General features: G+C 44.3%; 1 protein-coding gene across 1 annotated transcript; it reads right to left on the bottom strand.

Annotated features, from left to right (window-relative positions):
* Nucleotides 1-547: 547 nt before the first annotated feature.
* ACTG1 (actin gamma 1) lies at nucleotides 548-5,736 on the bottom strand. The gene is made up of 6 exons (XM_085617380.1): nucleotides 5,668-5,736; nucleotides 3,605-3,740; nucleotides 3,272-3,511; nucleotides 2,551-2,989; nucleotides 1,800-1,981; nucleotides 548-1,364 (listed from the first exon to the last, which is right to left on the bottom strand). Exons 2-6 carry the CDS (start codon nucleotides 3,728-3,730, stop codon nucleotides 1,221-1,223), a joined length of 1,131 nt encoding a protein of 376 aa, XP_085473506.1. The 5' UTR covers nucleotides 3,731-3,740; nucleotides 5,668-5,736; the 3' UTR covers nucleotides 548-1,220.
* Nucleotides 5,737-12,253: the final 6,517 nt, after the last annotated feature.

The following is a 12,253-nucleotide window of genomic DNA, read 5'->3' as shown; positions in this document are numbered from 1 at the left end:
TTTAAAACTCATCTTATAAACCCTCCTGTCAATCAGCAGGTTTCGGCACGGTCAGTTCAAGTGCCTAGAAGTCTACAATAACTGCACGTGTCCCTGCAAAACATATTCTAGGAGCGAGATATTTTCAAACATCTGCCAACCAATATCCATAGTCAAGGTGAGGCACTCAAGGTCAATGTAATAAGCAACGTGATCAGAGTACTTGATGCAGGAAAGCAATAGTCCCACCAGATACATGAGCACCAAGCAAGTATTAATCAGGATGTTGCCTGTAACTCTTCAGTCAGAAAGCAATTAACAAGTGTTTTTACCAGAGTGATCCGCGCCAAGTTGCTGTGGCAAGGATGGAGCTTGGAAGCCCCAAGAGAGCTCAACTCCTGATTTAGCAAGGCTTTAGCCAGCCAGACCACAGTAGGACGAGACTGCAACAGCAAAATTCTAAAACGCCCTCCCCCTACCAAAAATTGAGCACGAATCACTCAGTTGCAATCAATTAGCTGATTTGAAACACGTTCTGAAAGCCAAATCCAGGTGACAAGACACAAGATCCATTTTACTGCAGCGCTTTATTTGTCCCCCCTACACAAGTTAGGATGACTTACAAATTGTTTTCTACGGCCATGAAAGGACGTTAAGGCAACATACAAAAAAAATGTACATAAATTAACTGGATGTATAAATTTACAGGTGTAACGTTTGGAACCCTGCAGTCTCCAACTGATGGAGTAACACAGTTCATAAGGCTTGAATGCAATATGCTTCCCCCAATTGAATAGAAAATTGTGGCAAACAAAGTGACAATTCCTTCATGAACTTCTACTAGCCCCTGAACTAGACACCAGAATATTGAGCACTTGGGAGGCTTGGCGCTCGCCATACCCTGTACAGTTCCCTAGTCTCAGCTCCCACCCCTAAATTGTACACCGCACGAGGGGGGAGCAGCCTTTCACAGAAGAGCTTCTCCTCCACAAAACTTTAAATCACCCACACCATGTTAGATCAGAGAAATGTACAGGGTACATTCAGACAGCATATATTGAAGGGAGATCTATGCGAGGCGAGTGGTCAAATAGTGACAGCGTTCAGTGCCTCGTGCTCAAGAAGAGTTCACTCCAGTTTCAGGAGGCTAGCACGAGGTGTACACATTTGCCTGAGCAAATTAATACTCATAAATTGCTTATGCAGCAAATGCTACGCATCTGCCACCAGTCCATTTCCATTTAGAAGCATTTGCGGTGGACGATGGATGGGCCAGACTCATCATATTCCTGTTTGCTGATCCACATCTGCTGGAAGGTGGACAGGGAGGCCAGGATGGATCCACCAATCCAGACGGAGTATTTACGTTCAGGTGGTGCAATAATCTGGGGAGAAAATATAGAAAAGTTAGCTTCAAGATTTGTACCTATGGATTATGGCTAAACTTCTGATCGACTATGAAGTTACTACCTTAACTGAAAGGACAATATAGTCACTGAACTAGACCATAGTGGACTTAAAACCAGCCCCCATCCACCGTCCCTACTACATTGGGAACCAAATAAAGTGTGTGGGTTAACTGCAAAACAAGATTTAACTCAAGTAGAGATTGAGTGCCATTTCAGCCCAATTGCCTCCCATTAGCTGTTCGGGTGTCAATTTACAGCTTCAGGAGTATGGACAATTTCAAAGCACAGATTCCGAGATACTGCCACCTACATGGTTTCCAATTACCACAGTAGGAGACTAATGGCACACCAGCCCACAAACTCGTTACTAGCATCACTGGGCCATGCCATCACCCCCACCCAGAAGCTCACCTTGATCTTCATTGTGCTTGGTGCCAGAGCAGTAATCTCCTTCTGCATTCGGTCAGCAATTCCAGGGTACATGGTAGTACCACCAGATAATACTGTGTTGGCATAAAGGTCTTTTCGGATGTCCACATCACACTTCATAATAGAGTTGAATGTGGTCTCATGGATACCGCAGGATTCCATTCCTAGGGAAACAAGATATTTCTTGAGCATGCAGTATTCACATTATCCTGCGCCATGCACCATTACATACAGCTTGGATCGACACGTGTAGGCATTGGACCCTCCTAAACCACTATCATTCGTACAATGAAGGCCATTCTGCACGGATGTCCACTATAACCTATATCCATGATCTCAGGCAGGAGATACTCACAAATCTGCATTGTGTAACACATTTATGGAAGTACCCTTTCTATGACGTAGGGTACCCTCCCCCACCCAACAAAATTCAATCCAGTTCTCCGCAGGTGCAGTCCCTTTCCATAGTTCTAGCACCGGGGCTGTGAACAGTCTTAACAGACATTGAATGCCCTTGCCAGGTACCAGATGTGCCCCAAGGTAAATCTAAATACATGTGCAGACCTATATAGGACAGCCAGGACATTCAATACAGCCCATGACCCAGCACTACAAAACAGATTCCATCAAAATCTTGGGGCTGAAAGTTATTATGGCCCCTCAAGTCTAAACACCACAGGCCCAGTTTCAGACCCAGTCTGCATCCCTGTAGTGCTAGGCAGTCAACACCTACCCAAGAAGGAAGGCTGGAAGAGCGCCTCTGGACACCGGAACCGCTCATTGCCAATTGTGATGACCTGCCCGTCTGGCAGCTCATAGCTCTTCTCCAGGGAAGAAGAGGATGCGGCGGTGGTCATCTCCTGCTCGAAGTCCAAAGCAACGTAGCACAATTTCTCCTTGATATCACGCACAATTTCCCTCTCAGCTGTGGTTGTGAAGCTGTAGCCTCTCTCGGTCAAGATCTTCATCAGATAGTCGGTCAGGTCTCTGCCAGCCAAGTCAAGACGCAGAATGGCATGGGGAAGGGCATACCCTTCGTAGATGGGTACAGTGTGTGTCACACCATCACCAGAATCCATAACAATGCCAGTTGTACGGCCAGAGGCGTACAGGGACAGCACGGCCTGGATGGCAACATACATTGCTGGGGTGTTGAAAGTTTCAAACATGATCTGCAGAGGAGGGAGAACATTGTTTAAGTACTCCATAGTACCGAAAGAGCACTCCCAAACCCACACTGGAACCAACATGCTACCATGCACAACAGAAGTTAGGTGTAAAGAAAAAAGAAAAGCAGGCAGAATACAGAAAATAAGAAACCTGAGACTTCAGGAAGGAAATGCCAGAAGGAGCACAGAACCCTGAAAATATTAAAGAAAAGGATTGTAGAAAGGAGTCTAAAATACAGATTTGAATCAAGTGGAAAGTCAGTCAAAATAAGATAAAAGCCTCACCTGGGTCATCTTTTCTCTGTTAGCCTTGGGGTTCAGGGGGGCTTCTGTGAGAAGCACAGGGTGCTCCTCCGGTGCCACGCGGAGCTCGTTGTAGAAGGTGTGATGCCAGATCTTCTCCATGTCGTCCCAGTTGGTCACAATGCCGTGCTCAATGGGGTACTTCAGTGTCAGGATACCCCTCTTGCTCTGGGCCTCGTCACCTACGTAGCTGTCCTTCTGCCCCATGCCAACCATGACACCCTGGAAAGAGGAGGAGGAAGGTTAGTTAGGAACAAGCTGTGCCGGGAACGCCCACAGAGGGGCATATCTCGCGCGCCTATACGAGCGCCTCACCTGGTGCCTGGGACGTCCAACGATGGATGGGAACACTGCACGGGGGGCGTCGTCTCCAGCAAAGCCTGCTTTGCACATACCGGAACCATTGTCAATGACGAGCGCTGCAATCTCCTCTTCTGCCATTTTAATGTAACTGTTAAAAGAGAACAGATACATTTACCTTAGCGTATAGGGGGCATCGATGAACAATTACCAATTCTGAACAGTTACCAATTCACTGCTAACCCACCCAAGACGGGCTTTAATCGGAAGTAAAGTAAGCCAAGTGGCAGTAACACCCTCGATCCTCAAGAGACATTAAAATCCTTGCACCCCTTCGTATCAAGCATATATACACTATTCCTACCTAGTATACTACACAAGAGCGGCGCCGACTATACAGGCACGGTGTGTGGTAAGACTTTGGGATCTGGCAACACAACTGGGGCAAGCGTATCATGCGCCAGATAGTGTGAGAGATGTCCTACATTTACAAGGGTAGTTGTGCAAGTTTACGACGGCACGGCCAAGTTAAGCTACCAAAGGTAAATAAAGGGGCGATGTGTACCTCTCGAGCTGCGGTCAACCGATTGGGGGCGACTAAATATGGCGCATATTCATGTCAGTTACAGTTTTCCATGAACTGGAACACTTCCGGACGACCACCCACTAAGTTTTACAGAAGCGTATTTTTTGTTAACCAGTTTTAGTTGATAGCCGCTCATAAGTGCAATGAAAGAACCTAAATGAATGCGCTGGAGAAGGCATTTCAGTTGCCTTGCGAAGGTCAAACGAAATCGCCGCATACACCTCCCCCCCACCTATTTAGGAGTGGGTATTCAGGTATGAGCCCCATAGAGGTGTTGCTTGAAGACTAGACGCGAAGGCAGCCAGTACAGCTTTAACTAGCCCTAAATTAGAGGGTCGCTACATGATATAGCAACGCCCCTTACCGTTAGCATACTATCTAATAGTCAATGGGACCTCTGTGCAGGGCTGCAAAAGCTCTGCGTGTATTTAAGGATTGCATCCCTGTTCACGAGGGCCCCGGTCATCAACACGACATGATAACTAGTATCTTCTAGTCTGGCAGCTCTACAAAGGAGGGTGAAGTTACGCTTCACTAAACTGCCCCGTTTACGCTGTGGAAGGTTTGCAAATTGGTGTTCAAGTAGGCTGCTTTTTGGAAGCTAGTTCAAGAGACGGCATCCTCCACAAGGAGTGCATCGTCTGATGCGTGGTGTCCTGGGTTGCCATCCTGCAATCCTCTGCAGGGCAGCCTCACCTTCACAAACCGGCTCATTACGTGAAAGCATGGACCACAGTCGTGACCATTTAAGGACAAGCCACCGACTGGCCCCACCCACACAACCCAATAAACACCCTCGTCGCCTCACGTAATTTAAATAAACAGAAGCCTGGGTAAGGGCAGACACGACTCCGGGCAGTAACGCACATTCAGTTCAAAGTTACTACCTATAACCCCACATACAACGACGTGCAAGTTACAGTTATCCACCCTGTTAAGTCAGGGTCTCGGAGCCACCAGTTTACGCAGGTCCCTGGTCTCCAATCCCCACCCGCAGCTGTATCCGCTAACTCGAAAGTGAGGGCGGCCACAACTTTAACATAGCCATCATCTTACCGTCTGCGTTAACCAGACGTTACAAGTTATAACTCAAAGCCCACTCAGTCTCTCATCCTTCCAAAGTCGATAAGTCAAGTGCCACTAAACGGGCTAACTGGAACGGTATTTTTTTTAGGGCTAAACACAAAGCGCTAGCCAATAAAGCAGACCACCACTCACTCGACCCATAAACACTCCAGCTACCAGAAAAGCCACCATAATAACGACGTACAGACGATTGTACAGCGCGCGGATAACAAAATATATATATATATATATTTCTCCACTTTGCCCTCAAAGAGCCATGGGTACACACGCAGCACTTCAATTGCACGATGTTCTACCCAAAAGGCAAAAACCATTACATTGCCGTCAATACTCGGAAAAAAGTAGCGTTAACGACGCTCACAACCAGCAAAAAAGATAACCGCAGTAGCCAGGAACGCAGCCTCACCTGAGTAGGGGGGATTCCGAAGAATAAGACAGATATATGAGGTCAGGTCCGCTGCCGCCGGCTGAATGAGACTCCACTGCGGCGCCCCTATCCTATTTAATGTCGGATCAGCAGGCAGGGGGTGGGGCCAAGGCCGCGCCCCGCGCGCCCAGAACTTCGCCATATATGGCCAACTTGTAGAAACCGGCCGCCGTCATTCGCTCGCGTAGCGCCTAGGCACGTGGGTTCTTAGCTGCTGGCCTGCGCGCGAGGGGAGGACAGAGGCTAGGCAACCAGAACAGGGGGCGCGGCCAGGGAGGAGCTTGCGAGAGGCGGCAGTGAACGTGCGCCATTGGCCTCTCCTGCATCTTCACCCGGAAGCGGCATACCTAGGAGCGCTGGCCTGACCTAAGGGGAGGGGAGAAACGGATGCGTAAACAGCAGCCCTGACCAAGCTGACTCACGAGGGCCTCTAGATTCCGAGCTTTAATAGTCCGTGTGCTGTACAGCATTATATTCAATTAACATTACGATGTATCAAACAGAAAAATATGGACAACGTGTGGAATGAAACTGACCTTAATAAGCTCCACTGTCCTGATGCCTTACAATGTAACGACCTGAAATGCTTCAAAGACGGAAACTAAAAACAAAGCGCGTCCCGTCACCTAATAAGTCCATCAGCCCTCTCTTGATATGCATGCTTTAGATGCCCTCAACTTATACCTTCGCTTATTCAATACGTTATTTCGTTCCAGCTCTAGGACTTTATTTAATCTAATTACTGTGTTTGCCTCTAGAGCATTATGAATTGCATTTGATTCGCTTTCTGTAAGAAACATATCAGTGATTCAGGTGCACAGCGCTGCTACATTTTCTGTTTTGTGTGACATTTCCATGCCTTGAGTGAGCGTATGAATGATATTCCATTGGCAAATGTGCCACACGTTAAGTGACCCAGTAACACTAGGAAAGCAAGATGAGGATGTCTTTACAAACTGATACATATCACACATGACTCCCTCTTGGGTAATGTGAGGCTTTAGAAAAGACAGAAACAGCTGCAACAACCCTGAAATGGTAGGTCACCAACCAAGTTTCCCTTTCTAACACCATCTTGTACTGTAAATAATAATGGCACCATGATATTAATAAACAAGTCTGTCTTTGAGGGAGGATTGCTACTGAACTTTGAGGTCTTTAATTTGAGTGTAGTGAATGAGGCACCTACAGCCTCTCAAAATAAGGACATTCACAGCATCCAGGCGTTCACAGCACCCAGTGGCCTTAGCGGGAGTAGCTACAGAAAGTGAAGATGGGGCCAGGCCTCTGATGATACCATCACAGCTCATGCTGAGGTCTTCATTGAATGGACAGAGCGTGAACACAACCAACTTTCTCTATCACTCAGTACAATCACTGTATCCTAAGTGTTTTGATGCAAAAGAGAAGAGAGAAAGAGATACCCATTTAGCGGCTGAACACCACAAGGTGAAACCCGAAAACCTGGATTCAGTCCCCATTTCCTGGCTTGACTAAACTGTGTGAACCCAAGCTAATATTTTATTTTACTGAGCCTCATTTTTAGGTCTCGCCTGACTCAGTGCATGCGCTGCTCTGCGAGACATTTAGTAAGCGGGTTTTGAAAGTGCTACGACAGGCTTTTGGTGGCCTCAAGCTTGCGTTCACATGCGCAGCCGCCATCTGTCTTTCACGGGTCATTAAGTGCATCGCAATCACTTTCACTTTCGCAGCGCAGAGGCGCCATCTGACTTTCCCCTGGCTCTCCCAGTGCGCGCGCACACCACTCGCGTGTTTTTTTTAAATTTTATTTTTGCCGTGCACACAACTCCCGGTCGCGGCCGCACGTTTTCTTTTTGCTTGCGGCAAATGCTTGTTTCACTTTATTTGTCATATTTTGTCCCCAAAAGAAAAGTCATACATATTGCCTCGGGTTTTAAGATCTGACGGAAACCCATTTGATACCTTCATCATAAATACAGTGCAGTTGGAAACATAAGAGGTGGATTGAAAAGCACAGGGCAAGTATAAAAAGCAATGTATGCCTGATATATAAAATGTTAATAGTTCCTCATCAGGTCGGTACAATCATGACGCTCATCGGCTCTAGAACCTGCACAGTACTGGTGTCCTAGATTTATGTCAAGACGGAGCGTGAATAATTTTACTACCTTTTGTAGTTACCGCTCTCTGGCTCGCTCTTTTTCCCCTTATTACCTCGTGTGACTGGGCTCCAGCTTTACCGATCATTTCCTAGAACTATTCTCGGCATGGACAACACACACGCTGCGCAGGCATTCAGCAAAGCACTGTTGTACAGGGGCGCCTCACCATTTTCACATTACTATTTCCAATCACACACCACATACAGCGCTAATGGAGGCAGGGAGCTTTTGAGTCAAGGCAGTTATTTATGGACAATAGTTCTATAGGTAAATGGACATACATGACTTAGATCGAATCTGAGACACACTGTTGGGTACCATTTTAGAAGAGACCTTTTATACCAATTACCTTTGAGCCAATATTTTAGGACAAATCTGATGCAAAATACACAATTTTGCCTAATTTAAAAAGAAATTCTTGGTGCCAGAACCTAGCCTTTCACCTCCAAATCTTGCTGAGCAAAATAGGCACCCTCATTCAAAGCAATTCAGGAAAGACGATTCAGTCCAAACACTTATAAATTTCACCAGCCACCTCTGATACTTTCATTTCTAAAAGTCTAGCTTACACCATGGAAGCATCGCAGGTACCTTCAAAGGCCACAAGGTAACCTCTAAAAGTGCACCTTGCAACCTTCAGAGCAAAATCTGTCCTTGCAATGAGTAAGGCTTTGAAATAGAATTGTGAGGCATTATTGTAAAGAGAGATTTGTTTTTCCAGAGGTGAATTTTGTTGAAAAGGGAATAGCTTTTAGTACTCTGGAGATTATGGCTGGATAAACTGCTGACCAAGATTTATATTTTAGTAAGAATATCAGTCCCCAGAAGTTTTGGTTGAGATGTTTACATGTTATTCTACAGCTGAATTATGGTATGTTATTTTAGTAATTTATAATCAAAGCTGTTTTACTGTTGAGCAATGACAAGCAAATGCGACATTTTTAGATAATGTAGTATTAAACCAGTTTAGATTCTAAAGGATCTCAAACACAAACTCCTCCCATGAATTCTTCGAAAGAGATAGACTATTACTCAAACAATTGGCTCTATCTGCTACGAATATTCCCCTTCTCTCCGATACCTCTGAGTTTGCCTCAGAGCCTGAACTTTCTGAAGACCCTACTTGTGTTTAAATGAATCACCTAATTTGAACATTTTTCTCCTTAACGGCCAACCTAGCTAATTTTTGTAAACGTTGTAAAGTATCAAAATAAAGATCTTTTTACACTTTGTTAAAAACGGTACTTTCTTCAATGTGATCTTGCCAAACAAGTTCTCTGTAAAGCACTTGACAACCCTCGCGTCTGGGTCGCACATACACGCCACTTTAAAATAAAGCATAGCACTGTGGACTCCTTTCAAAACCAAATTAGTGATCATTGTGCCAAAATATAGCCAAAAGCCTGAGATTAAGCAACTCCTGCATCCAGACGCTTTAAATTAATAGTTATTTATTAGTGAAAGCTTCAGATACTGGTAGTATATTTTGACCGTGTATTTTATATTGAATGCAAAGTTTCCATTAAATCAACAGTGCATTTAAGAAGTAAACAATGCAATTTTTTTTTTATTTCATGGGTTAAAGTGCACATTTTTTTATAGCACCTAAATACTGAGCATTCCACACAATGATTATATTTTTTAAATACCTATATATATATATGTCCTGTTTAACACGCATCTAGTTATACTTGAGTGACGTAGAGAAGTAAAAGGATTTTTTTCAATCAACACAACGAAAATTCATGAATTTCGTGCACTAATTTAAACACACATACACTGGTTGTGGTCTCGACTTTGCCTCATGTTGGTCTGTGCTGACTGGAAGGGTTGAGGAAGACGAAGACTCTGGTGAGGGTGGTGAGAAACGCTTCCTATATGTTGAAGGAAAGTTCCAGTGGCCTGGCTACCGGGTGAGGTAAGTAACAAGGTGGGGCATGGGGGAGAGAGGGGCGTGGGATTGAACTATGTATTACTGAGGTGGTTATTTTAAGTAACAGGAGAGTCGAGTAGCGTCAAAGGAGTGCAGCCGGTACTGTTAGTAATTACTTGCAGAGTGCAGCTGTTGTTTATTTGTATTCAGTTGTTTGGCTTTTGTCAATAGAACACTTATATTCAATATCTAAAGCAAAACAAGCATTGGCATGGCCAATAGGTCTCGCCTTTGGGACCTTATAAGTGTTTAGCCATGCAACAGTTGATGTTGTTGCACTAAGGATATTGTGCTGGATAACTAAACACTTATAAGGTCCCAAAGGCGAGACCTATTGGCTATGGCAATGCTTGTTCTTAATTATCACATAAGCCAATTCCTTCATATATGCGTGCTCAGCATTAACAGTTTACATACCAGTGAAGGTCATCTACTGATTGTCGTCAGATCAGCTGGACCCTTGCTTGTTCTCTTGGTAAGAATGTTTATGATATGAACAATAATAAAAACGTGTGTAGCAGGTTATATATTTGAGTTCTTTCATGTTGATTTTCAGATGATGTGGGGAAGCTCTTGTTGGTAATATCTGTGAGTCACAACTTGTTATTTATTTTACTAAACACTTTCAGATTCAACCTAAAATGTGAGATGGAGTCTTTTGAACACCTGGCAGACATCTCCATCCTTGTGTGTGCAGAAATGTCCATGCAACAGTGGTATATCTTCAGCCTATTGAAATAGACCACACAATGAAGCTCCTGGGGGAACTCCGGTGTCACTTAGGTAACTGGCATAAGTATCATGGCTGCTTTTCAGGGCAGTGTACTGCCGGTCCACCTGTCTTCTAAAAGCATATGTTTCATAGGGTTTAAAAGCAGGCCCATTATTGTAGCTGAAACACACACATAGCCCTTTTTTCAGTATATGCCTAAAGCACCCATTATGCTTTTCAGAGTCTTATTAAAATACTCAACCTATCTATTGGTCTGGGGTAGAGGTGGACAAGAAAATAAAGGCTCGAGCTAGGTTTGAGCCAGAGGCCTGACTTTAGCTTTGCTTGAGGTCCTTTTGTAACCTGGCGCCCAAAAACTAGCTTTCTTGCAGCTCCTGTCTGCCACCCACTCTCTAATCTCATGCACCAAGAATTAAAGATACTGTTCTAGTCCTAGCTGTTTAACAGAAGATAGAAGGAGGTATCCATCTAGTTGCACAATGTGAAACCAGAAAAGCTGGGATCAACCTGGCTTTCTCAATCAACCAAAGGTCTGATCCTAGGCAAATGTGAGAGCCACCTTGAAATATGTGAATTCAGGATTTCTGACATGCTGGCTTGCAAGATACTCATGGCTCTTAGGTGTCTCAACTCAGGATTTTAAGCTGCTTGGCCTTTCTCTTTGGTATTTTGTTTAGGGGTCTGCTTGATTCTTCTGTTTGGGGTTAAGCTTCCCTTTTTTACTAAGTAGGGTGCAGCAGGAGAGTTTGTTCTAGAGGCTATGGCTTGTTCTCAGCCATTGAGGAGGACAGCAACAAAACGGATGACATCTATCTTGTTGTAAAGCATATCTCGGTCTTGATGCAGACAAAGTCTCTTTATGAATTTTCAAATGAATACAAAATACTGGCACCAAAAGACCAGTAATTACTTGAAGATGTAGCCTCTGGCAGGAAGAGAGAGCTAACCATAGTTAAAACACTCCTCATATCAGGATGGAGTGCATCTCCTAAGAGTTTCCATCTTTCTTGGGGTTTGGGGCAAGGCAGTAGAAAGTCTGGTTCAGCCGTAGAAGGTGGGTTGTGGATTTACCTCGGATATTTTCATGAAAGGTCATCTAGTTTCCAGTTTCTTTCTGTACAGCAAAAACAGGAACAACGTGAGTTTCAGATACAGAAATGCAAACCGATTCATCACTGAAGCAGGTGTAGCTTAGAACAGTCACATGCCAGACAGCCTGTAAAGGCACAGGATGTTGACTATTGCCCCATGGTGAAAGGGTTATCTTCAAACAATTGGCCTCCTAGTAGGGAGTCACACTTTATAACTCAGGCGTCAAATAAATAGGGTACTCTGCAATATATTGCTGCATTCTTACCAGAGACACAAGGTTAAGATGGAGAGTCCTTTTGAAGAGTAATGCCTGGGTTTTGCACAAGTAGAATCTCATGGACCTCCATGATCCACTGAGACCCCCCCCCCAACACTCCTGATGGAGCAGGTAGTGCAACATTTTGTATACCTCCTCTAGTTTTGTATGAAAATACAAATTATATAATCTATTAATTATAATATTATTAAACGAGTGTTGCATGTATAATAACCAACATTATTAATACTAAAATACATATGGGGTTTGCTAATTGCATGGCTAAATAACTCTTATAACTAAAAACTGTACGCATATTAATAATAGTATATGTGGTAATAGAATACTGCATGAGATATGTTGCTTTGTGATGTTGCACCCATGAGGGGGATCGAAAAAGGTGAATA

The sequence above is a fragment of the Triturus cristatus genome, chromosome 7 (assembly GCF_964204655.1).
Source record: "Triturus cristatus chromosome 7, aTriCri1.1, whole genome shotgun sequence".
Taxonomy (NCBI): Eukaryota; Metazoa; Chordata; class Amphibia; order Caudata; family Salamandridae; genus Triturus; species Triturus cristatus.
The sequence above is the reverse complement of the archived record's forward strand: the minus strand, read 5'-3'. Positions and strand labels throughout refer to the sequence as shown.

Coding starts and splice junctions, on each gene's coding strand:
- ACTG1 (XM_085617380.1), bottom strand. CDS start 3,730: ATGGCAGAAGAGGAGATTGCAGCGCTCGTCATTGACAATGGTTCCGGT. Junction 3,512..3,604: donor TTGGACGTCCCAGGCACCAG/GTGAGGCGCTCG, acceptor TCCTCTTTCCAG/GGTGTCATGGTTGGCATGGG. Junction 1,365..1,799: donor CAAGCACAATGAAGATCAAG/GTGAGCTTCTGG, acceptor TTTTCTCCCCAG/ATTATTGCACCACCTGAACG.